This window comes from Lontra canadensis, unplaced genomic scaffold (assembly GCF_010015895.1).
Source record: "Lontra canadensis isolate GAN:19392208 unplaced genomic scaffold, GSC_riverotter_1.0 scaffold96, whole genome shotgun sequence".
NCBI lineage: Eukaryota > Metazoa > Chordata > Mammalia > Carnivora > Mustelidae > Lontra > Lontra canadensis.
This window is the reverse complement of record NW_022631090.1, coordinates 3,156,542-3,183,654: the sequence shown is the minus strand read 5'-3', so window position 1 is coordinate 3,183,654 and position 27,113 is coordinate 3,156,542. Positions and strand designations below refer to the sequence as shown.

Genomic DNA, 27,113 nt, shown 5'->3' with positions numbered 1-27,113 from the left:
CAGCTTTACAGTTTAGAGAGTGTTGTCTGTCACCCACTTTATTGAACTAGGAGATGCTTACACGTTTCTTCAATTCCTGACATCAGGTGGGTTAATTTCACTGTGCGCATCAGCAGGAAGCTACACTTGTTCTGGGTCTTTCTTCTGGAAGCTTGAGTTCTGCTTTTCTACCCCATTGTTGTGGTACATTTTAAGATAATGAGGGCAATTAAAGTAGCTTTTGGAACTGCCAGTGGATACCATTTTGTCAGTTCCTGTGCAAAGGTCCAGTGAGAGATATTTATTAGCTGTTCTGACGAACACCCAAGCCCACACCCCACGGCCAGTACCAATATTAATGCTAATCTCAGATTCGTAGAGCACGTTAGAGTTTACAGAGCAAAGTCACAAAAAATGATCTAATTTGGACTGCCTCTCTTCTCTACCCATCCCCCCAATACATATAAACAGAGCTGGATCTTATTCCAGGCCTTACAAAAATTTCTCCATTTTTAAAATAACGGTGAAGCCACTGGTGTTTCCAAATCTGGTTCCTTCCAGCCTTGACCTTTATTTCACGCAGCCAGATTCTATGGAATCTAGAGTTCTGCCCTCCACCCCCCAAATCCTTCCCCAACCATTAGGCTGGAATTTCTTTTGCACTAAGCTCTTGGGAGAAAAGCAAATTTGAAGAATCAGGAGGTAGGGAGGGGAGATTCTTTGACAGGAGCCAAGGTCTTTAAAAAGGAGGAGAACCAGGGTGGGAAGATGAAGTCCCAGAAACTTTCACTTTTTAAAATACATTCCTGTATTTTTTTTAAAGTTTTTATATTTATGTTCATGTGTTACTTCTGTATTTCAAATAAACACAAGCTTGTTTTCAAAAATGAAGAAGGGGGAAAAAGAGCAGTATAGTTGCATGTAAATGAAAGGACAGCCAGAAACAGGGGATCCTAACTGGCTCACCTGCTCCCCCATCTCTGAAATGCTCTGGGAGGGAAGGAGGCTCTAGCGGAGGACCAGCTCAGAGTGCTCAGTTAGGAAATATAATCAGAATCAGGGGTTGCCCTAACAGAGCCTGAAAATGAGATTTCACAGAACCATGTAGGCTCCAGAGCCGGAGCTGAAAAGTTCCATTCCCACCCAAATGTGACCAAATGTAATTTGTCTCTCTGTATGACTTCCAGCTTCACGTAGTCTGATTCCCTTCAAAAATCTAATAAAAGGTGTAGTCATTGCCGTCATTCCTGTTGCTTGGTCCTTGTGAGCACTTGTCTCCCACAGACTTTATTTTTTCCTGCAGAATGAGCAGAGGAGCTGATGAATAATTTAGAACCCCCATGCAACTATTATTTCAATTTCTGCACACCTCACCTCTGTCAGGTGGAAGGGGAGTGAGGCCTACCCACATAATTACAGGCACTGAGCCTTAAAAAGGCAGAGAGGTAAGAGGATTTGGGCCAGGTCCCACAGAAAATGCTAGGCAGTAGGAAGAAAAATGCCTAAGGGTCTGAAACCTGTCCTCGGACCAGCCAACAGTAATGTCTATAAGGTCCAAGAGAAATAAAGCTCTCCTTCCCAACCTCTTGCCCAACCCAAAAGGAATAAGGCTTTCAAAACTGTTTTAATGATGACAAAAGCCTCTGGCACTAGAGGATATGAAAGTGTTAATTTTGTTTGGCAAAGTCAAATTGCTTTAAGAATTTAATTCTATAACCAGGAAGGTGCAATTCTGATTCTAAATGTGTTTCTTCCCTGGAGCTCAAAATCCAATTTACCAGCCCACCTAGAGGGATGCTTTTGCTTTCACCAAGTCATCCTTATTAATCTATCTACAGGCAAAGTTGCAATGGGAACCCCTATATTGAACATTTGATCAATGAATGTAACAAAGAAATGTAAAAAGTAACCTACTACACCTAACAACCTAGCTTCAAAAAATACAAAGTAACATTGATAGTACTAAAGGAAGAAATAGATAAATCCACATTTGTGGTGGGAATTTTAACAACTCTCCCAACCACTGACAGAGGAAGCAGACAAAAAACATGGGTAAGGATGTCCAAGAGTAGCAAATTTAACAAGGTTGATCTAGTGGACACTGGCCTCATGCCAGGGCACAAAGCAAGTCTCGACAAATTTCTAGAAACAGACCACGCAGACTACATTCTCTGACCACAATATTATTAAGCTAGGAATCAACAAATCAAACATTTCTCAACAAATGCTCAGGGAAAAAAAATGTCTTAATCCTTCTGAACACCTTAAGAAATCACATTGAAAATTATGAAATACTTAGAAACCGACCAACATAACAAAATACTACGTATTGAAATTTGTGGGATCTAGCTGAAGCAGTAGGTAGCATAAAATTATTAGCCTTTCATACTTACAGTCAAATAAGAAGGCCTGAAAATAAATGAGCTAAGCATCCAACTTAAGTTAGGAAAAGAACAGGAGATAAAAACTCGAAGACAATATGAAGGATAAAACGATTTAAAAATGAGCAGAAATGAACAAAATAGAAGACTAACATACTCCAGAGAGGATTAACAAAGTCCAAATTGCTTCCTATAGAAGGTAAATAAAACTTAAAGTTTTGGGAGAGACGGATTTTTTGAAAAATAAGAAGTCCATCAGAGAAAGACAAATACCACCTGATTTCCCTCATATGTAGAATGTAAGAAACAAAACAAATGAACAAAGGAAAAAAGAGACAGAAAACCAGACTCTTAACTATAGAGAAAATACTGATGCTTCAGGGCAGGAAGTGGGGGGGGGGAATAGGTGAAAGGAATTAAGAGTACACATATGTGGAGCCCCTGGGTGGTGCAGTTGCTTAAGCGTGTGATTCTTGGTTTTGGCTCAGTTCATGATCTCAGGGTCATGGGATCAAGCCCCACATTGGGCTCCGTGTTCAGAGTATAGCCTGCTTGAGACTCTGTACCTCTGTCCCCCCACACCCAGCTCCACTCTCTCATTCTCTCTCAATAAATAAATCTTTTTTTAAAAAGTACACAAATGTGATGAGCACTGAGTAATGTATAGAATTGTTGAATCACTACATTGTACAGCTGGAACTATTATAACACGGTATGTTAACTGTACTGGAATTAAAAAATAAATACAATTTGTGGGGGCGCTTGGGTGGCTTAGCGGGTTGGGCCTCTGCCTTTGGCTCAGGTCATGATCTCAGGGTCCTGGGATCGAGTCCCGCATCGGGCTGTCTGCTCGACGTGGAGCCTGCTTCCCCCTCTCTCTCTGCCTGCCTCTCTGCCTACTTGTGATCTCTATCTGATAAATAAATAAAATCTTAAAAAAAAAGACAACGGCTGCCAAGAAAGAGACAATTTGTAGATGATGATTACCAACATTGAGAACCCGAAAGAATCCTCAGATATATTAATAAGCATTAATGTAAAAGCATTTAGCAAGGTCGCTACATACAAAAATAATGAACAAAAATCTATTGCATCCCTAGACACCAGCAACTGATGATTACAACACATAAATTAAGAAAGAAAGAAAAAAGGGGCGCCTGGGTGGCTCAGTCGGTTAAGTCTCTGCCTTCGGCTCAGGTCATGATCTCCAGTTCCTGGGATGGAGCCCCACATCGGGCTCCCTGCTCAATGGGTAGTTTGCTTCTCTCTCTCCCTCTCCCTCTGTGTGTATGCCCTCTGTCGCTCTCCCTCTCTCTCAAATACATAAAATCTTAAAAAACAAAAACAAAAAAAACAAAAGAAAGAAAAATGACTAGATACTGTACAGGGTAGTTGGTGAAGGCCCTGAGTCTGGTGTCTAAAACCAGCTCTACCACTGGCTGTGTGACCTTGGGCAATCTATTCAGTTGTTCTGTGCTCTACCTGTTAGAATTCTTGTGAGGATTAAATGAGTTAATACATGTAAGGCACTTAGACCTGCCTGGCACAAAGTCGGCACTAAATAAACGCGAGCTGATCTTATTAATGTGAAGAAGTAGCTAATAGGCCTATTATCAAGAGCTCCAAGGTTCTAACTATTGGACTCCAAGCCATCTCAGGAGGAAAAGGTCAGGGAGCCACCTGTCACAGGAGCGAATGACACTCACCCATGTTTTCCCTAAGGCTGGGCACCGAAATCCCAAACTCCCACACCCAATACACAGCTCATTACCCACACACCCTGCAGTCTACACGGCAATCAGCAGAAGCACATGCCCTTTCTCTGGAGGCCTCTGCCCCTATCTTAGCGACTCTGTCATTGGCAGCACAACAACGTCAGGCTTCCCCCGAGCATGCAATCTAGAGCTCTTGAGGGCCCCTTTTCATCAAAAGAAAAGGGTAACCCTCAGCCTCTTAGTTCACACCAATGCCAGAAAGCCTTTGTGAGGTTTTAAGAAGATAAGCTTTTTACCACCAGCTACATTTCTCGGGGGAAGGAGGAACACAGAACCAAATAATCTGAACACCTACCACACACTTTTCTCCGGGCTTCCCAAGTAAGAACTCGTTTCATTTGCTCCATAACCTGATGCGGTAGATGGAATTCTTGGCCCCGTTTTATTAGTGAGAAACAGGGTGATGGGGATGATATGACTTGCTGAAAGGCCCAGAGCTCACGAGTGACAGAAATCAGCTTCAAACCCAGATCTGTCTGACTCCAACATCACCACCCGCCAACCGCCACCAAGCTTAAAGAAAGAACGGAAACTCATTCCCAAAATGAATGAGGGGAGTGGCACTGCGTATAGGAAGCTATGGAGTTTGATTCTCCTTCTCCTTCTGAAAACAGAGGCCAATATTAGAAGGGGAATGCAAACAATCATGAGGAGAGAAGGCCGAAAATCAACAAACCAGCAGGGTATCTGAGTGAGTGTTTGTGATGTCACCAGATGACACACTGGTGCCATTTCATGGCATGACTGAGCAGTATTTGAAAAACCTCACAGAAAGCCTGCCATTTCACCAAACCTGTTTCTGAAAGCCAGGCTGTTAGGGCCGGAACATACATTCCATATGCGCCGACCCAGACGCGGCTGCGAAGAAGGTAATATTGGCTTGGGGTCTGGGACAGGGAGCTGAAGAACAGGATGCGTGCGCAGCTTCAGTTTTGACGCCTGTTGGGCTAATGCACTCGATTGCCCACTAGTGATGAGCATCCCGAGGGCTTTAATCTGGTGCCGGGAAGCGTAAGGCTCACATGTGTGCGGTGCTGACACGAACCAAGGGCCGCTGCCATCATAACCCACCTGTCAGGACTTCCCGTCTCTGGCCCAGGTCAATGAGTCTGTTCCTCCTAATGGTGGAATCTAATCTGAACAGACAGAAGAGGCTGGCTCTGGGGGGAGTCTTTCAGAGCCCTGCCCGACTCGAGTGGATACACACACCATCCAGAGTAAGGGCCTCCAGGTTTGAGAACACACACCTCCAAACACCCCAACAAGAACATAAAAATATTTCTAAGATCATAGCTACCATTCCAACTATGGCATCACCTATGCCTTACAGATTATCAACCTTAGGCACACCTGGGGTGGCTCAGTCAGTTAAGTGTCTGCCTTGGCTTAGGGTAAGATCCGAGGGTCCTGGGGATCGAGCCCCACCTTGGGCTCCCTGCTCAGTGCAGAGCCTGCTTCTCCATCTGCCTTCCCCCTGCTTGTGTTCCCTCTCTCTCAAATAAATAAAATCTTTCAAAAAAAGATTACTAACCTTAAGTGTTCTTGAATACAAGGTGGGTTTTTTTTTAATGACAAAACAGATAGATAAAAGGTAAATTGTGCTAGGCATAGTTATTGTCTACCTGCTTGTAAACCCAGAAGGGAGATAAAGTTGCATAAACGTGCTGTTTAGATTGCTTCTCTCTTAGAAACCACTATCTCCCAAAACCCTCTTCCAAAATAGAACTCAAACTCTAGTAATTCTAGTAATTCTAACTCTAGCAATTCTAGTAAACTCTAGTAATTTTAACAGAGAAATAAAATATGAGCACCCCATTCGTAAGTGCCCTATTACCGTTCAGTCTTCATTTGATCTTTAGAAATACTCTGAGAGACTACAAGGCCTGAAATTAAATAATAACCCCTATAAGAAAGCTAGTAGTTTCTGATGTGGGTAACTGAAAAGAAACTATTTCTTCATAAATTCCCAAGGGAACACAGAACCAACATGTTACTGCCTAAGCCTGGTAAAGCCAGTTGAGGTTAATTGTTCCATCCAGGAAGCTCCTGGGAGCACATCTGATTCTCCCTCCTTTTGCATTTCTCCCCATGATGCATTTTGTCCGTCTTCCAGTTCTCTGATTTTTTTCAGTCTGCCAGGAAGAGAAATGAACCAAAGTGTCACGAAAGTGTCAGAGGTGGAAAGGAGCTCAGGTGTCTGGTCCAACCCTCTGTTTTACAGATGTGGAGAGGGAATTTAATGGAAGGGGAGTGACTTAACCTCATGTGGCAGGTGTCCTGACACAGTGTGCCCGACAGTGAACGGAACTGCACACAGGACTCTTCTCACTAATTAGCTCTTAAATGGGTTTTGCAGAAAACTGGCAGATCATTCTTCATCAATACAAACATATGTATACACACACACACACACACACACACACTTGATAACCTCTTTAAATCACAGGCTCTCTTACCCTACTAGTTAACAACACCAACTTGGGAGTCAGCCAGACCTAGGTGTCCACTACCAACTTGAGCACTTCCTAGCTGTGTGACCTTGGATAGGTCACTTGACTTCTCTGAATCTTGTGATCCTCACCCATAAAATAGGAGTGCCAGTAAAAGCATCAACCTACAGGGTGCCTGGGCCATCGTAAGCGTTCAATTAATATTAGTTGTGACTATGCCCGCCGGACAGCCCTAATTCTGTGAGTGCTGGGAGAGAGTTTTGGGAAGAGCAACCCAGTGTCTCTATGGTCCCAGACTTGGAAGTGAACTTCTGATTTGGAAATAGACAGGGAACAGGGCTAAAAGGACCAGCCCAATGCTGGCACCACTGGAAGCCCACCACGTTGCACTGATTCTCAGGGGCACACACCAAACCATGCACCTCCTACCCCTCGGGTACATTTCACAACCGGTTTATCTTACAAAGAACAACTGAGGGGTGCCTGGGTGGCTCAGTGGGTTAAGCGTCTGCCTTAGGCTCAGGTCATGATCCCGGGGTCCTTGGATCAAGCCCCGCATTGTGCTCTTTGCTCAGCAGGGAGCCTACTTTTCCTTCTGACTGCTGCTCCCCCAGCTTGTGCGTTTGCTCACTCCCTCTTTCCCTGGCAAGTAAATAAATAAAATATTTTTAAAAAAAGAACTGAGGAAGAAAAGTCATCAACACACTAAGTTTGGGAAAGCCCCCTAGAAAGAGTAGTAAAGTGCATGATTAGACACGGGGACCGGGGACTGGGACTTAGACAGAGTCATAGAGTCACTGGCTGTTTCAGGAACGGGAAAATTTGCCATCTTTAGGCCTCCTGGGTCTGAGCCTCAGCACTGGCCCTACCCAGGCAAGGTTTTAGGAAAGACTCAACGTCAGAGTCCCGCTCTCTCTTGACTGTAAGGAAGCCTTGGAAGCATAAAGCACTAAAGGGAAATCCCGTTCAAGTTTTCACATGGGCCATTAGGTTCCCTTATCTTTCAAAGGAGGCACAGAACAGTGTAATCCGACCACGAAGGGAGGCGGTCTGGCACACCAGCCCTGGCTGCACCGTTCCCTAGTGGTGTGACCTTGGGCAAGTAGCTGTCCACTCTGGACTTCTTTCCCTAGCTGCGAAATGGAGGGCTTGGACTACAGACACTCGGAAGGGCCTTCAACATTTTCCTGCTTGAAGTTCTGCACCAATCCTGCCACCTAAAAATGCAGGAATTAAGACCATAAATGAATCTTGAGAATAAGCTCCCTGGGGAGCAGAAACCTTATCTGCTATTCCTTGTGTATCTCAGGGTCGCTGAGATGATGCGAGGCCCAGAGTAATTGTCTAATTTTAGACAAAATTTTAGACAAAAACCGGTGAGCGATACCGGTTCGCTGCATGGTGCCTCTCGCATCGTATAAGCTTTTCCCATGCCAGGCAGCACTCTTCCAGGCTCTCCCCCAGCCAGACTTTTCGAAGAGGTCAGATTTTCCCATTCTAGTCTTTTAAATGAAAAAGAAGCATTGCATAAGAAAACAAAGCTCCTTGTGACTTCACGTGACAATGATTAAACACCTAGGTGCCAGGCGCTCTGCTCTGTACTGGAAAAGGGGAAGGCCAGAGCCCCAGGGCTGGCACTTGTCCTACAGGCTGTGTGGGTCAGGGCGACGCAATTCACCTAGCCCACTGCCAGGCCCGGTAAGTGCAGAAGCTATTACTGAGGAACTCCTGAATCTTACAGGCCACGATCTCTCCTGGCAGGCTAGCAACCATGAAATGGGATGCACCCTCTACCAGAGATCACGCACTTGAGGCTCCAAATGCAGTTCACCCCATCGTCCCCACTAGCAGTGCATCACCCGGGTAGCCCATCGGAATCACTTGAGGAGCTTTTAGAAAAAGGCTGATGCCCAGGCCCCTGCCCAATTATGTAAGAATGGGGTGGACAGGGGAGGTATTGACATTTTTCGAACGCTTCCCCAGTGACTGGATGTACTCCTGGCCTCCTCCCATCTTCTCCTCCTCCACTTCGAGCCCCCAACTCAGTGACAGGTCCAACAGATAACTAACTCCAAGACCCCCAAGGGCCCCCAGAATTCCACCTCTGTCACTCACCAGACTGTTCTCTGAGCCATAAGAGAACTCTGTCAACGTGGCCACATTTCTGGCAACCAAAACGTAACTGAAAAGAGGCTTTCTTAACCAACCCTCAGTCTCAGAGAAGGCAATTAGCTAGTCAGTCTATGCCCCAACCATTCTGTTTACTGGAGGCTTCACTGGCCTGAGATCTCATCCTTCTTTTTGAAAGCTTCTCTACTCCTAGGATTGACCCTTAATTTGTCCCTTCTCAAGTGCCCTACTCCCTGCCCCATACTGATGCTTCTCACTCCCCCCACTCGGCGCCCAGTCTCTCCCTGACTTCCACCTCCACCCCTGCTCCTACACCACTCTCTCCCTCTCCCTCTTTCCCCATCTCTCTCACCCTTCCCACCTCCCCTGGCCTCCCTCTGATGGGATTTGCTTTTTTAATTCCCTCTTAATCAGCCTCTGCCTACTCTCAGCCACTTCACTATTCTTTCCCCCCTTTATCCTCCCCCTTTCAGCTGAACCTCCTGGCAACAAGGTAGCTGCCACCTTCCAGTGGTCAGTCGTCTCTCCCAAACACGTGGCAACAAACATTTTGCCAAATTGTCTCTCGTGAGCTGGCTTCCTTCTTCCACTGGACCTCTTCTAGTGAAACCGTTTTCCCAGGCTGCCAGTCATCTCCTTTCTTTCTTTAAAAAGTCTTTTTTTTCTTAACTGCCCAAGAAATTTGTACTTGCATTGAACACACATGACACAGAAGTGCATTAAGTAAAATGTGAGAGTGCTTCCCCCAATCACTCAGCACTAAGCACCATTTGGGATACATTCTAGACTTCTACAATGCACTCACAGCCATGCACACATAAGAAGGGTTTGCTTGTTTTCTTAGGGAGTGGGTTTCTATCACACATACTGCTCTGAAACTAGTTTTTTTTTTTTAATCTTTAGGTAATCTCTATACCCAACGTGGGGCTCGAACTCATGACCCCAAGATCAAGAGTCACCTGCCCTACTGACTGAGCCAGCCAGATGCCCCTGCAACTTATTTTGGGGTTTTTTTGTGTTTTTTTTTTTAATTTTTAACAATACATCATGTACATCTTTCAAAGTGAATGCAGAGGTCAGCCTCCCTGTGAAAAGCCACATAGTACTCCCTTGGCCCGATGGGCCATTCAGCTACCGGGGGGCTGATTCCCAACATTCTCTATTTACCCTAACACTGAGGCCATAAATGTCCTTGTATGAGACGCCTCCCACTCAAACATTTCTAGGTGACTATTTAGAAGTGGGTGGACGGCTGGCCACATGACCAGCCTATACTCACCAATTCCAATCGCCCTTTCTCAAGGCCTCCCGGGTCTCTCCCTCTTTATGTCATATGGCACAGGGGACCTGCTCCTGCTTCCTGAACCTCCTTCCACTTCCTGGATGACTCCTTCGCTGAGTCTTCTCTCTGCTCCCCAGCGCAGGCATTCCACGGAATACTTCTCTTCCTTCTCATCCCTAACTGGCATGACCTTCTCACCTTCTCTTTTTATCCCCTCTAGACAGCTTCCTAAATCAACATTTCTCCATCCAACCACAACTCAATTGCCAGCTGGCCATTCCAGCCTCGATGTCTCAAGCCTCAGAAACTGAACAAGTCCCACAATAAACTTGTGACCCTTTTCCTCTAAGCCTCAGTTCCCTCATCTGAAAAACACAGGGATTTTTCCAAATTAGGAGTCTAGTAGGCACTAGATGGTGTGAGGGATGCAGCAATTCATAAAAACACAGGCTTTGCATTCAGGGAACATACACTTTAAGGAGCGGGGAAGATACATAAACAATTATGTAATACAAGGCAGAATTAAATGCTAAAATAGACAAGAGTGGCTAAATCTGGGGTGGAGGCATGAAGAGAGCTTCACAAGAGGCAGTGTTTGGGCTGAGCCTTGAATGATGACTAGCGTTTCGACAGGAAGAGGAAAGAGAGTATTTCTGGCTGAGCGTATGGCATGAACAGTGTATAAACTCAGAGAGGCACACAGGGGAAAAGAATGCACTAGAGTATAAGGCGGGCAAGAAAGACCGTAGGAGACCCTGAATCCTATCATCATAAGGAGTTCAGGCTTTCTCTACAGAGTTTATCTATTTGCCAGACCTAGTCTGTGTGCCAACTCCAAATGACTGACCGTCACTGCCTAAAATGCTATGCTAAAACGGGTTTGGGACCTACATGGGGACTCACTGGGAAAGTGTGCCTATCAATGACTGGCAAAAGCAGCCCAGGGCACCATCAGGTATATGCATAAGATGTAAGGTAACAGGGAGCTATGGACGGCTTTTGAGCAATGGAGTGCCATGCCCCAGCAGGTGAGTCACTTGTGTCATTCTGACAGCTGTGAAAGGATAAACAGAGCAGTAATCAGTCAGGAGGCTACCATAATAAGCCAGATGGCAATGGTGATGGTGACAAACAACCAAATGAATTAGGGCAGAGGAATCAAAGAAGGAAGAGACAGATGGAAGAGATGATGAAAGACAGAATCAAGATCACTCCGACACGGTGATGATAGAAGGCAGGAAGAGGGAGGAACGGAAATGTGTCCCGGTTTTAAGGGAGTTACCTGGGGTCACAAAACTAAGGCAGGGCCATCGACTAAGATAGGAGCATTGAGGGAAGAGTATAACTGCTTCTCATTTCAAGTCCTCAAACCACTTTACTTGAGGTGCACGACTCTCAAGCACAGTATGCATGACTTGATGGCCTCACATTTTCATCAAATATAAGCCTACCGGATCACCAGAGAAATATCTGTTAAGTATCTGATCCTATACACGAGATGCGAATAAACCTTTGAATGCGCGAGCTCTCAAAAGAGAATTCCTCCCACCGAGCGAGCGTTTGTGATTCACAGACCTTATTTCCCATGTTGCCCATGCTCACCCTATGAATTAGGAAAGGCAGAAATCATCCGTATCCTATGGTGATAACAGCCATCGCTCATAGTTACAAAGTTCTTGTGGCGCACCAGACACCATTCTAAATATTTTACATGTAGGACTCCTGGGTGGCTCAGTCAATCAAGCATCTGACTTTTGGCTCAGGTCATGATCCTGGGGTCCTGGGACCGAGTCCTGCACCTGGCTCCTTGCTGAGTGGGGAACATTCTCCCTCTGCCCCTCCCCTTGCTCATGCTTTCTTCCTCTCTTTCTCTCAAACAAATAAATAAAATGTTTAAATAAATACTTTACATGTAGCCATACATTTCATTCTCACAAGAACCTTACAAAGTAGATACTATCCTCCCCATTTTACAGAGTAAAAAACAAACAGTCCCAGAAATGTCACTGAACCTGCCCATGGCCATGACACAGCTGGAAAGCAAGTGCTGGAATTTGAACCCGGCCGATCTGGCTCCAGAGCCTGCATTCTTAACTACCACACTCCAGGTGTTCTAAGACTGGAGCACAGAGAGGTTCCCCCTGACTAGCCAGCACTACTAGGTTCCCTCAGCCAGTTAGTGATGAGTTTTATAACCAAGGCCCATGGCTGGTTTCCATGACTTCATTGTTTACCTACCTCTCCCATGGAGCTGACAGATTACTCTGACCTTCCCCTTTGCCCTTTGTCACCCCTGCTATGCTAGTCTAGCCAAGGTTTCTGAGTCCTGCTCAAACAACACAAGATTTCTCTCTCTCTACTGGTGGGCAAGAACAGAAGTCCAGGTCCTTTCGTGCTGGATTGGTTAGGGGTGAAAGGGGGCCACATGTGGCATGAGAGATCATGAACGGGGGAGTCTGGGAGACTTGGCTGTGCTTCCGTGTGGCTGGGTGACTTTGTACAGATGACTTCACTTCTCTGGATCTCTATTTGCTCATGCAGAACAATGAGGGAGGAGGTGAACCAGATGGATCCATGGGGTCTCCTTCAGCTCTGACTTGGCACCACTCTGCCATTTTGGCAAACCCAAGGAAGGATCGCTAGACTATGTTATATGGGATCTTTTGTCAAGCAAAGGGAAAATCGGTTAGAACAGAGGCAAAGGAAGAATTAGATAAAACAAAACTGACCTTTGTCAAAGGCTGCAAATGAGGTACTTTGTGGGCAGCATACCTAGCATCTTGCCTGGGAAGGAGCCTAGGCTCAAAAATGTTACAAGGGTTATTACTGCTACTAACTTTTGAAGAGTATACAGAGATGAGAGAAAATTCTAGTGAGATCCTTCTCCTAAATTTGATTCTTTTTTGCCCACTTGACTCTGCTCTGGGATTTATATAGTGTTTAAAAGGTCTGGGCAGATGGTGAAGCAGGGGTGGGGGGTGGGGGAAGGGTGGCCTACAGGAGCCGAGGCATAGACTATCCTCATGGTGATGGACAGCTGTGACTAGAGAGCAAGACCCTGAGCACAAGGGGAAGGTAAAGAGAGAATGTAAGTGCAAGGGGCCAGGGTTAATCCTCAGTTCACTGAAAACTGTCAGTGGAAAGAGGGGGTGTGGTGTGGGGAGGTTACAAAAAAAAAAAAAAAAAACAGGTGCAGACCACAGTGTACTCTGCAAATTGTTTTTCTAGGACAGACCCAAAGCGGGGAGTAAGAAACTTGGGAAGATGATCCCAGCCTGGTTTCCATGTGTGTCCATCTGAGCAAACACAGCACACACACCCCCCACCCCCGCCGCTGTGAAGTAGGACCAAACACCCCGCAGCAGTCAGGAGCCCCGATGTGGGGCTTCACATTCTTCTCCAAGAGTCCACTGTAGCCTTGGCCCAAAGGACACCCCTGACGTCTGAGCCAGCAACACCCGCCCACCCCCGCCAACAGAGCCCCACCAGGGGAGGACAGCCTGGGGGCTGGGAGGGGGGGGAATCTGTTCTCTTCCCTCACTGGCCAAAAACCTCTCAAGCAAACACAGAAACATGACCTTCGCTCAGTGCTAAGCTTGCAGGGCTATTCTGAGGAGGGCTGAGCTGGAAAATCCAGTGAGGTGCTGTGAAGGTGAAAGCAGCCCCACTCCTCAAGGTGTCCGACTCTTCCTTGCAGGCCAGGGAGCCCAGGAAGAAGGGAGAAATGCCCACTTGAAGCTGCTGCCAGGGGAGTTAAGTGGAAAAATGCGGAAGATAATAAGGCACTTAGGCACATGACCCTCAGCAACATTCCTGCGGGGCTCTGAGAATAAAGGGCAGTGACAGGCGCGCGGGCGCACACTCAAGTGCCTGGAACTTAAAAAAGGAAACTCTTTTAACAAATGCAAGAGGACGAGGAGCAAGTAGTGATATGAAGAGGGCCCTTTGTTGCCATCTCCCCTAGGTCTGGAACGGGTGACCTTCGATTTCTGAAAGCTGCCCCGTCTTCAGGCCACTGTTTTAGAAAAGCCCTCTAAGCCAGCTCCAGCCAGGGAACCACGATTGTTACAGAAAACATGACCTTAGCCTTCCCAGTTCTCTCAACTCCAAAGCTAAGAAACTGCCTATTTACCCACAATGCTTGGGAATATGCCTGGAGGCCTTCCAATGGGGGGGGGCGTGTCTAAGAGGAGCACACCCCTCACTCTAAGACTGTGAAGGCACATGACCATGGCCTTGGCCCTGGAAGGCCGCACTTAAAGGGGGCTTAACCCCCAGAGCAAAAGCAGCTCTGAGTTAGCCGATCTTGAAAATGTGAGAGGTTATCATGATTGTCTACTTTTTTTTCTGTCCATTTGCTAACAGGTAAGACAAGGCACTTGTCTACTTTAAACCCACCTTCATCATCCCAGGAGCTTTGGGAGCAGCCCTCTCTCCTCTGATAATTACCTAACCCCAATAACAAGTGGCACTTGAAAAAGTTACACGCCCCTCAATCAGAAGGAATTAATCTTAAAGAAAAAAAAAATTAATAAACCCACACACCTGTCTCTGTCCACCCCTCAAACCACTCCTTCCATACTTCTGTCCTGCACTCACTGGTTTCCTAGGCTACCAATCTCAAGAGAGTCTGCCCCACAATGTCAGCCCAGTGACGAAGAGCAGCCCAGAGGTCACTGGAAAGCCAAACTCCTATGAGGGACAGCCATCCTCCAAATTCTTCAGCCAGGACTGGATGATTGCAAGTAACTTTTTTTTTTAATTTTTAAAAATATTTTATTTATTTATTTGACAGAGAGATGAGAGAGAGCACAAGTATGCAGAGTGGCAGGCAGAGAAAGAGGGAGAAGCGGACTCCCCTCTAACCAGGGAGCCCAATGCAGGACTCAATCCCAGGACTCTGGGATCAAGATTCAAGTCCAAGGCAGATGCTTAACTGACTGAGCCACCCAGGCGCCCCACAAGTAACTTTTCAAATTACCCAGGAAGCTGTCCTTGGGCCTCAGGCAGCCAAGCAACCCTGCCACAAGGAGATTACCTGGCCACTAACATCATGCAACCAGCATTTTTGTCCATGATGTGAAACGAAGATGCCAGGAGAGCTTTTCTTAAATGAGCTTCCCTTACAGCTGCCTTCCTGGACCTAACCCTTCTCGTCTCATCCCAACATCAGGCACCCAAGCTCCCAGGAGCAGCAGCCATAATGATAATGATGATGGTCCTTGCTGGCATCCTCTTCATCACAGCTGAAACTGACTAAATGTTTACTATGTGCCAGATACTATCTTAAGTACTTTAGGAGTGTTTTCACCTTTTCTCCCATATCTTCTTCACAACAGCCCGTCAGGGTAGGTAAGTATGGTTATTAGTCCACATCACACCTGTGGCAACAGAGGCTCAGAGAGGTTAAGTAACTTGCCCAGGGCTAGACAGCTGGCAATAAGATTTGAACCTGGGCCTTTACCACCCTAGACTCTAGGCTCTCACCCAGAACACCACTGCTGCCTTGAAACACATCGAAGTAATAGTGCTACTATGAGAAACTGCTGGCATTTACTGCATGCTCACAGTGAGCCATAATGCCCCCTAAATACTGAATGTATTTCAGTAAATCCTCACAACAACCCTAGGAGGGAGATACTACTATTCCCATTTTACCGATGAGAGAAACTGAGGTTCAACGTGGTCAAGTAATATGTCTAAGATCACGGTTCAATGCCATCAAGTAATATGTCTAACATCACGTGGTGAGGCGGCTCAAATGCAAACCTGGGGAATATGGTCCAAAGGCTCAAGCCACTCAGCTGAACTCACATTAGGAAAAGGAGGCATTTCTGCTGCCCTACTTACTCAGGCTCCTTACAGTGGCCCAGTGAGAATCTGGCAAGTAAAGGCCAATGAGGAAGCCTGTCTAGCCCTTCCATGTCGATTCGAATAGGATTCAGCTAGGACAAGAGGAGCAAGACCCTTTCCAGAAGCCTCTCCTCACCCCCATCTTCATCTCAACCTGACTTCTGAAGAAAGCCCCTCACATCCAGCAGCCTCGGCTACTGCTCTGCCCAGAACATCTAATAAGTGTTTACCCAGGGCTCCCAGAGCCATAGTTAAGGGCCTTACTGTGCAATCTGGCTCTGCGCCTTATTTAATCAGCACCTGAATGAAATGTCTCTTTGCCAGCAACAGCCAGAGCACAGGCAGTCAGAGTCTTTCTGCAAACACAGCTGGTCGATTGGCAAAGGCGATTCAACACACAGGCAAAATACACCCTGAGTTTATACCACCACGGATATGTGATAGAGACGGGGAGACGGAAGGCATCGGGATGGAATTAGAATGGGCTTGTGCTTCCTGCACTCTCCTCCAGAGGATTTTGCCTCTCCCTCTTCTACCCTCCTAAACACCTGCCCACAGGGCAGAGCTCTCCAACCTCCTGGCTCCTGCTTTCCATTCCCGGCCCTGAGAACCTCCAGGCCCAGGACAAAACTCATCCTACCTTCTTCCTTCCAGCATTTCCTCCAGCAGCTACTAGAAAGGAAGCACGGCCAACTGAGAGATGCCCCAAACCCTCCACTTGAGGATCTCAAGCTGGCAACAGGTCCAGGTTCCCTGACATACTGTGTGCTGATGGATGGGTAAGCCATGTCCTGTTCAGCTGGCAGCCCTTTCCCTGAGAAGCAGCTAAGTAAACAGAGGGGGCTGAGACCCAGGAGAGGAGAAGTCCCCCCTCCCCAAAGCCTTCAGACTGAACTGCTACATCCAAGCAGGGAGACTTCCCCTGGGGGGTCAGCCAGTAGGGTGGCAAGACAATCTCTGTTCTTGGGGGAGGGGGTCAAAAACTGGGCAAGGAACATGGGAAAGGCCACCTGCTCGTAAACACTGGGACATACCCCACCAATTTAAGATCAGGTTGGGTAGTGAGGCCCTTTTGAAAAATCGTCTCCCAGGGCACCTGGGTGGCTCAATCAGTGAAGCATCTGCCTTGGGCTCAGGTCATGATCTCCCAGTCCTGGAATCAAGCCACACATGGGGCTCCTTCCTCAGCTGGGAGCCTGCTTCCCCTTCTTCTGCCCACCCCCCTCACCCCACTCACACGCTTGCTCTCTCTAATAAAAAAAAATAAAATCTTTAATAAAAAAAAATCCTCTCCCCCACTCCCGATTGGGTCTATGAGCCATTCATGCTTCAGTATGAACCTCTTCAATGGAAATGTTTTCTTCTTCACTCCCTTGTGAACATCACCTCCTCTGATGGAACAGGCATTTTTGGACTGCAGAAGGGATTGTTGTACAACCTGGATTATTCTGGAAGGCGGCAAGCTTGGATGGGCAGGGCTAGAAGAGAGAACAGGGCTAGAAAAGAGAAGCAGGGCAGAAGGAATAGGAAAAGGAAAGGCAGCACGGTAGCATCACATTGCATGAGTTCAGTTCTGCTGTGGATCTTAGTGGGGGCTAGCAACCATCCCAGGAGCTGCTAAAAATTATCTTCTGGTCACAGGTGGGATGCCTGCTAGCTCATTTCCTGTATTTAATGCCTGCTCACTCTCATCAATGTTCTTTGTGTCTGTCCTTGACAGGGCAGGCCCTCCTTGGGACAGTACAAGGAACTAAACGCTCCAGCTCACAAGAGCTCCCGCCTGAGCACTGATGAGCAACTGCTGTTGTCTTATCAAAGGCGCAGAAATGACAGAGCAGTTCTGGAGTTTTATTCGGTTCGCCAAGGGAGAAATAAGATGCGATATGCACCCTGATAATCACGTGCAAATGACTCCGGGTTACAGTCGAGATGCTTTCTTGTGCTTTGCATATATATTGGTTCCTATGCCTGCAACTCCCTTCCTTCCTGCGACACCCAACAAACACCTACCCATTCATTCCCATGTGTTTACTGAGCACCTACTATGAGCCAGGGCCTATTAGAGGCCCTAGAATAGAAAACAAACAAACAAGTCCCTGCTCTTGTACACCTATCTCCTTCATGAGCCAGCTCAAACGTCATGACCTCTTCTAGAAGGCCTTCCTTAATTACAGTAGGTAAAAGCAAACAAACAAACAAAACACCCAGACCCTCTGTGCTCTGTGTTTTGTTCAAATCTGTTACTGTACCTATAATATTGTTACTTAGTTGCTCTCCTTCCTGTCTCATCTAAACTGAACAACAAGAGGGAAAGAATGTTTCTTATTTATCTTTGAGTCTCCAGCAGCTGGCACAGTGTATCACATAAAACAGGCATTTGAAAAATAGGTGCTGAATGGGTGCAAGAATGAATAAATTCCCGTGAGCCTTTAAAACAAGTGTCCTGGAGCGCCTGGGTGGCTCAGTCAATTGGTTAAGCGACTGACTTGATTTTGGCTCAGATCATGATCTCAGGGTAATGAGATGGAGCCCTGCGTAGGGCTCCACACTGGGTTTGGAGCCTGCCTGGGATTTAAGATTTTTTTCTCTGCCCTTCCCTTCCTCTCCCCCTCCTTAAAATCAATCAATCAATTAATCAATCAAACAGGCGTCCTGCAAACAGAGAGTTAGCATGCAACAACTATTTGTCGATATCTCCTCCCCTGGGTTGCCAACGACTTTAGAGACTGCAAGGGAGGGAGGGAATGTAGAAGGACTGGAAGGTGATAGTGGCCTGGCTGAAATACTTCAGTGACAGAACTCCCACTCACCAAACAAGCCACTGGAATGCCAAAGCTACCTTAAAATCTACCTCACAATAACTGGGGGGCCTCCACTTCTAATTGCAGCCACGTTATTTAACGCCTACATAATATACACTGAGGCTCTGCCAGGAGGCTAAATGCCCAGCCCATAGGACACCCAGATTCACGCCAGTCAGGAGGAGTTTCCAAACCAACTTGCCACCCAATACTTTAGCTACTAGATAATGCTTCTCAACATAGGGTCTAAGGCTCACCAGCATCAGAATTACTAGGGAGCTTGTAATAAATGCAGATTCCCTTCCTCATCCTCCACCTACTCAGAGTCAGCAGTGGCGTAGAGAGCCAGGCATCTGTATTATAACATGTTTCCAAGGGCATCTTTCACAAAGAAAGCTCCAGAATCACTTCTCTCCCCACACACAGTCTCTTCATGTCCACTCTGCCAGTTACTGGCAGAAGAGGAAGCACCTAGGACAAGATATTCTTAATTTAACAAAAGATACATAAGACTGTGAATGCATTAATTCAACGACAGGGAGCCCTTTTACAATGTGTGTACATCAAATCATCACGTTGTATGCTTTAAGTACCTTACAACTTTCTTTGTCAATAATACCTCAATAAAGCTGAAAAAAATGGAAGTATCAAAAAAAAAAAAAAAAGATCTGAAAGACCAGGAGAAGTTGACAAACCTGGCTCTTCCTCTAAAGGGTACTTCAAAGAGGCAGGATGACAATGAGCTACCCACAGAAAAATCCAGAAAGAGATGGAAAGTGAGTCACTAGCCTAATAACATTTCTTTAATTTATAGGATATTAAGGAAGGAAAAGAGGAAAGTAGGCCCGTCCAGATGTCTGCCAAGGGATTAAGATCAAGATCCAACAGCATAATTTCTTCACTAGGATGAAAGCGAGCAGATACTTTGGGCAGAGAGCAGGCTGTAGGTCTCATAACTGGCTCTTTGTGATGGAAATTCAACAAAAAATTTGTGTGAGCCAGAGCTGAAACCACCTCTCTCCTCTGGCTATTTCAAAAACCAGACAGAAGATTCTCCTAATGGGCACAAGAGACACAGGAGCCCTGCCCGTCAGACCTCAAGGGAACATAGGACCACCAGAGGGAAACAACAACAACAAAAAAAAACAAAAAAAAGGTAAAAAAAAAAGACAGATCTGTCAGTCAGTCAGTCAGTCAGCATTATCCTGGTACACATTAAACAACTAATAATGTACACATACAGTATTGTATTAACCTCTGCAGGGAGTTACAAAGGGTGTAAAAAAAATACTACTCCTTTCCATTAAAGAAAAATCTGTTTGCACTAATGGTGGAGACTGAACAAACATGCAAAAACAAGCCAAACACAAAATTACCTAAAAGTATACAAAGGTGTATATCAACCAGCCAAAGAGTCTGAGGAATGTGCGGAGGGTTGACAAAGGGAGACAGAAGGTGTTACCAGAATGACTGGAATAACTGGACTCGGGGCCGGGTCAGCACCCCGTGGGCACGAGCCAGCAACATACTGGTACTTAAAACAGGTGCCACACTGGGCTGTATCAGCAGGTGCTGGGGATGGACTGATGGGGGCGCAGTGCCCAGTTTCAGAGGCTGTACCTTAGGAGGGTACGCAGGCGTGGGCTGGGAACCGGAAAAAAGCACCAGAAATGCTTAGAGGAATGAATTCCAAGAGCTAACAAAGATGCAAAGGAGTTGAGGTTTGTCAGTTTCTGAGTTTGAGATTTAAAAAAATATATATATATACATACACACATCTCATCTGCCAGCTCTGATCAGCTCTGCCCAGCTTCTCTGTTTAAGTGACCACAGTCACTCAGAGGCTTAAAATGCTCTCCCCTTCCACACAGCCGGTTTCACCGAGAAGGCGGAGACAGGAAAAGATGAGATAATTTGCTCAGGTTCCCATAGCAAGCCATGAGCCAAACTCGTATCATAAGGGTCAATCCCAGGGCCATCTGTGGGGTGTTTGATCCACCAATCCATACCACTTCTCCTTAAAATGGACACCCCCAAAAGACCGTAACAATGGAAGGTGGAAAAATTCTCTGCGCATTTCCTTGGGGGAGAAATAAAACAAACTAAAAAGGAATGTCATGCCTCACTGCTGAGGCCCACATAAACATCATCTTCTTGTGTCCCCCTAGACTCATGACACAGGACGCAGTCCATCTGATAAGCTGTCAGCAGATGGCTGGATCCCTCATTGTACCCATTTACCCACCAACGTCAATTCCAAGCAGAAGCTGTTATCCGCGCTCCAGACAACAGATGGGGATAAGGAGGTGTGGCTGGTCTCTCAAGTCAAGGAGTCGGGGGTGGGTGGGGGTCACAAAAAGCCCCATTCTCAAATCCATCAGGTCCTTCTCTAGAACAAATCCAAGATGGGGCGAATGGAACACTCCAAAAGGTATCACAAAAAGCTCAGCACCATTTTGAATCTGTGCCGTTCTTCCACTTTCAGCAAGGAAGGAGGAAGTAGGATAATCAAACAGTGAAGCAAAAGCACGCCAGCCACATTTGGTGGAAATTAGACTTGGAATAGAGTGTAAAGAAGATAGGACCCCCAGAGCAAAGGCAAATCTAAAAAAAAAATTGTATGAAAACATAGAAGATCCCGTTAGTGGCATCTTTCTGTTCTGTCCCTAAGACAGAGATGTGATGACTGGACCCAAGATTGATAAAGGGTCACGAGTTGAAGAACCCCAGCCTTTCCAAGATACAAGCAGTCAAATGTCTAGCGTTTTAACACTCCCACTGAGAAGTTGTAGACTTTGGGACTTGAGTAGCTCTGAGAATCTTTTTCTGCTGAGGCCTCCATTCCCACCATAGCAGCCCAGTCCTAAAGCCACCTCTGCTACTAACTTGCTGGGGTATTTGGGGCAATTAGCATAATCCCTGAGTAAATTCATTCCCTATCACTCCCACCTGCCCAAAGTAACACACACGAGGGAAGTAGCGAGGCCTGAAGAAATATGTACTGGTGTGATTGGTAAACAGTGTGATTGGTAAACACCACAGATATTCACCGAGGGGCCCAACCACGGAGTGTGGGGCCTGGCGCTCCTGGGAACCCTCACACGTCCTGGCTTACACTGACAGGGGAGATGCTGGCACTCAGACGACACAAAGCGCTGTCATCCACAGTCCTGGGGCCTTTGAAAAAGCAGATGAGACCAAAACCAAACCGTACAGCAGGAATATCAATCAAGACCAGAACTCGGCCGCAAGAATGGCCCTTCCTTCTGCTTCTGAGGCTGGCAGTCACCCAAGAGCAGCATGGCCATGATGAGGGGCTGTTTAAAAAGGCCTTGGGAATAAATACTTTACGGACTGAAAAAATGAGAGATGGGGAGACGAACCAATTTCCCTCCAAGTCTCCCACTTCCTGGCCTAAAGCAGTACCGTCCTTGCTAGAAACGGACATAGACTCTGAGGAACAAGGCCTTTCTACAAAGCCCAAATGGAGTCATCCTGTGGCGAGAAATACATCAGAAATGTTTCTGCTCAACTGTCCCTTTCATTTCAGCCAAGGTCTCCCTTGCCTTTTCAGGACCTCTGAACTCCACAGAATGTCCTGCCATCGTGTAGCCTAATTCAGCAAGTTCACTTGCCAAAACATTTCTCTGTACTCAACATCGCCCCTCTGGAATATACACAGCCAAAGGAAACATTTCAACGTCTCTCTTTCCAGGCCCCAGCTAACCTAGCGCGGCCCTGCACAAGATCATGTCAGTGGAAGGGCCTCATAAACACTAAAGTGTCAGGGAAGTGTGAGGTATGATTAACCAGACGAGCTATCCTTAGTCCTCGCTGCAATCAAGTCAGAAAACGGTTTCCAACCATCCAACCATCTGCTGTTCATTTGTCTTCAGGACTCATACCAACTTTCAAAAATCCCAGCTTCCCTGCTTCCCAGGAAGAGCTATAGGTAGGGTATGGGCTGTGGGGCTGACCGAAGGCTGCAGCCCACAGCAGGCCTGAGGAGACTATTTAAATGACACAAAGCAGTGTGACAGGAGAAAAGAGTAAAGGAGAATAATCCTGTTTGGGATCAAGAATTCTTTAGCCTGGCTCTGTTCTCTGCTTCCACCCTAGGCCTTCAGAGTTGAAGCGAAGCACAGGACAAAAGAAAGAGTACAGGTGACAGGAAGCAGTCCCTAGAGTGCCACCCCCCCCCCACCCAAGTGTCCACTCCTCTGCCAGCCCTACATGCCATCATCATCTACACGTGCATCCAAGGGTGGTCTGGTCAGGTTGACTTTACCGGGGAGATACAGGAAACAGAAGATGAACAGGGCTCCCTGACCTCAGCAAAGAAGAAACAAGTTTCCTTTTCCCACACACGGAGGCCAGCAGCATTTCCAGAGGGCCTCTCTGTTGCTTCCCTGACCACTGCTTAAGGAGAAAAGAATCAGAGAACGCTGACTGCCCCGACCTGTGAATGCAGCTCTGTCTCATTTTGCAGATGGGCAAACTGAGGCCCAGCAAGCAGACTTTTCCTCAAAGTTGCACAACTAATTAATGCCAGCACCAAGTCTCCAGAGGCTTGTGAAAGCTTCTAAAAACCTTTCCACTGAAAAGCCTGGTGCTGCCAGGTTTGATGTCATCCCACCAGCAGCAGCCCCAGTCAGGCTGAATTTAGTCCTTTGTTGACCTTCTAGATATGCGGCTGCCAGAGGCCTCAAGACCCCTTTGTAGAAGAGGCACCCTCTGACCCTCACCACCTGCCATCCAAAAAAAGCACTCCTGTCCCAAGAGCCTCACGTAGCAGCAGCTGAGATGTGTTGTTTCCTCTCATTAACAAAAAGCCCATTCATACAAAAGAAAGAAAGAGGACTGGCTCAAATTTACCCAGAAGGTCTAGCTGGGAGAGCCATGGGCTTCCTGTGAATGGCATCACATCCCCAGAAACCCTCTCTTAAAAAAAAAAAATGCTGCCCTCCAGCCCTGCCCGGTGCTGACAGCCACCCCACCAATAACAGCCTCTTTATTCCACAGCTATCCGCACCTCCCTGCCACATCTGCAAAGACCAAAAGGGCCACTAGGCCACTGAGTACATTTTACAGATTGGGAAACTGAGGCCAGGAACCTGCAATCAAGAGTACCTGGAACACAGACCCAGCAAGCATCGGAGCCACAAGTAGGCAGTGCCATCAGATCAGCCTCAGCCTCCCGCGCCCGCCCCCCAGCCCTTTCATTCTACTGACAGCCTGCAACCCCAAAGAGCGTGGGTTAGCTTTCCAACTCTGATGCTAATTCATCTTTTGGCTGCAGGTGAGTGACCTCTGGTCCCTGGGCCCCACCAGGTCTGTAAAACCAACATAATAATCTCAACCTCGTGCCCCACACAGGGTTGTCACAAGTCTCCTGAGAATAAACTTCTACAAATATAAAAAGCAATAAAGATGCTAATGACAGGTTCCACACCGTCCCTGAATAAAACACACCAGGTTTCTCACAGCCTGAAATCTAAAAAAGATTTTTTTTTTCCTTTTCTCCTCTTCCTTCTCCTCCATGATTTTATAGTTTTAGAACATCTCTCCACACAGGCTGAGTACAGAAAGACAGTCTCACTCTTGGTGCTCACCCAGATTATTTTTATGTATCTGGCAACTTCCCTTTTCAATCCCATTTGTTTCTCATAGTACCGCTAATGAGAGGTAAAGAAAACAGCTCTCTGAGCACCCCGGACCATGACCACAGGAAATAGAGTACGAGCAAAAAGATGGAGAGGTCTGCAAAAAATAAACACCCTCTCACCATAGACAGAGACCACCAGCCCAAAGTTCAGGAGTCAGCCTGTTTCAGAGCGCACTTAGTAGGGGCTCAGAGTTCAAAGGCAGACCTTGCCCTAAGAGCTAAAACTCCCAAATGAAAGAGTCATTAAGGGAAACCCATTAAAGTATTTCTCCCAAAGTACCACAGTGGAGACAAGAAACCTTACATGACCACCTCCAGGAAAGAGTGTCATCAGGCCTCTGGGAAATTAACTGCAGCAGAGGAGATGGGGGCTGGCTGTGGTCCCCAGATGTGACCCAGAAAGGGCACCTGGCTGGGGCTGCACTTCCAGATTGTGAAAGGCCAGGACAGGGCTGGGGGGGGGGGTTGACAGACTACCAGCATGCCAGTGGGTTCCTAGGGCTCTATCACTATGTTCCTCACCTCCACTGCAGGGCTGACACATGGTGCAAAGGTTAGAGGAAGCCAAATCTGGAATCTGCACAAAACCAGCCACTCTTGGAAAACATTTTTAAGGGTCCCACTTCCCGCAGGATGAAGTGCCCTACACTTCCGAGTGTCCTGAGCACACAAAATGACTCTTATAGCTACGGCGGCCGGGGTGAAAAAGTCAACAGACTCACATGCATCATGGTGACCAGGTGACAAGGGTTGAGCAGGTAGATGACGGTCTTGGTGGCGAACTTAAAGCCCACCTCCACCCCGAAGGTCAGGCACAGGGCTACTAAGAGCAGATTCTTGCTCAGGCTCTCCTTGCCTTCCTCTGGCCGCTGGGTCACCTTATCTGGCTGGCTGCCACGGCCACCCCTACCGTCCTCCTTCGTCTGCCTCAGGATGTGCCGCAGGGCCACCAGGATCTCCAACAGGGCCAGGGTCAGGACCACCACACTTTCCAGCAGCCGCTGCTGCCAAGAGAGGAAGGCAGCACAGTCGGGGCCCCCATTGCCAGCAAAGCTGGGGTCCACGCCCCCATAGAGCCAGTCCAGGAGACTTTGGTAGCTATACCGGGACATGATGCCAAGTGGTTCCCCTTGACCACCGTGCCGGAAGCGAGAGCGAGATGGAACACAAGCCCCAAGGGTTGCCCGGGTGCTGGGACATGTACGGAGGGCACACCCCCGCACCTGCGCCACCCCCCTCCGGACAGCGGGGCACCTAGGGCAGGGGGGAGGGAAGCTACACGCGGGGCCCGGGGTCAAGTGCTGGCTCTAACTTGTCCCCACGGCTGCCTGGGGAGCCCCCCGCGCTTCTCCAGTGGCCACCAACGAGGCAGGGTTGAAAGGAGCCGTTGGCCAATCTAAAAGGAAGGAGAGGAAAAAAAAAAAAAAGGTCTCAAAGAGGCAATTGCATCGGGAATTACGAAGCGGGGCGGGGTAACTAGCGAGGGCAGAAAAGGGGAACAGGGGCAGTGGCGAAGCAGGCGGGGGTCAGGGGAAGCCGGAGGCCGGAAGGGTCAGGGCGAGGGCCAAGGGGACCCGGCAGCGCAGCGGGAGCCAACAGGGGAGCAGCGCGGGTGAGAGCAAGGGGACACGCGGAGGCCAGGAGAGGAGCTAGCGGAGCCAGTCAGGCGGGGAGGGCGACGGGGATGGCAGGGACGCCGGACTCCTCGTCTCACGCACTCGCCACAGGGGGATCGCTTACTCCTGCAACCGCGTGGCCGTCTCTGCCCCCAGCTAGCAACTTCGCCGCCGACGGGCCCCTCCGGCCAATTTAGCGCCGTCCCGGGCCGGCCTCCCGCCCCCGGGTCCACCCCCGAGCCCCCAGCTCCACCCCCAGCCCCAGATGCCCGCCCTCGGGCAGCACCTCCCCCCCCACCGCCCGCGGCCCGCCCGGGACCTGCCCCCCTGGCGCAAGCTGCGGCGGGAGGAAGCAGCGGGGAGTGGAGGGGGAGGCGGGAGGCCGGGCCAGCTGGGGGGCTGGGCTTCGGCCGGCCCCCTCCCTCCGCCCCGGCGCCGCATCTGCCCGCGGCTCCCGCCCGGCCCCGGGAACCGGCCGCCGCGCCCCTCGGGGCTCCACTCACCCGCAGCTCGGCCCGCGGCCCCGGCTCGGCGGCCGCTCGGCTCCCCGCGCTCCCCGTGCCCGGGCGCTCGGCTCCCCCGGCGGCCGCAGTTGCCGCCGCCGCCGCCACCGCGCGCGGCTCCTCCTCCCGGTCTTCCTCCCCCTGCAGCGGCCGCGCTTGCTTCCTCCTTCTTCCCCTCCCTCTCTGCTCCCCACTCCTCCCCCTCCCACCAACCCCCCACCCCGGAGTCCCGCGCAGCCTCGCGACCCCCCCACAACGCCCTCGGGCTGCGAATGCCCCGCCTCGCCGCCTCCCCGCCGCGACCTCCCGCGCTCCACCCGCCCCACCGCTTCCACCGTTCACACCTCCCACCCTCCCTCCACGCTGTCCCTCCGCCTGGCCTTCTTCCTCCTCCCTCCTCAGGCCTCAGTCCCCGCCTCCTTCCCCTCCTCCCGAGCCTGCCTCGCGTTCTTCGTTCCTCCAGCCTGCACGCGTGCACCTCCACCTTCCTTCACCGCCGTCTACACAGTTCGCCCCTTCCCTGAAGCCTTTTTGGCCGACTCCAGCTGCCGTGTCCCGGTTCCCCCCGGCGCGTCTTCGTCCGCCGAGCACATAGTAGGCGCTCAGCAAGCCCTCCCCAGGCTCTTGGGGAATGAATAAGCCTGTCTAGCGCCGAGCGGCAGTGCCGGCTTGGCTTCG

General features: G+C 48.6%; 1 protein-coding gene across 7 annotated transcripts in view; it reads right to left on the bottom strand.

Moving 5' to 3' along the window:
* Window positions 1–26,520, bottom strand: part of TMEM164 (transmembrane protein 164) — a 152,098-nt gene extending 125,578 nt beyond the window's left edge. Inside the window, exons 1-3 of one of the 7 annotated variants that reach the window (XM_032837054.1) lie at window positions 26,436–26,520; window positions 25,629–25,712; window positions 25,039–25,320 (exon numbers count right to left, since the gene is read on the bottom strand). In XM_032837054.1, coding sequence (XP_032692945.1) covers window positions 25,039–25,047 — 9 coding nt within the window. In that variant the 5' untranslated portion in view covers window positions 25,048–25,320; window positions 25,629–25,712; window positions 26,436–26,520. Of the gene's footprint in view, window positions 1–633; window positions 1,277–19,024; window positions 19,123–25,038; window positions 25,713–26,034; window positions 26,166–26,435 lie in introns of those variants that run through there. The other 6 variants (XM_032837051.1, XM_032837050.1, XM_032837049.1 and 3 more) reach the window with 6 other exon arrangements.
* Between the last annotated feature and the right edge of the window lie 593 nt (window positions 26,521–27,113).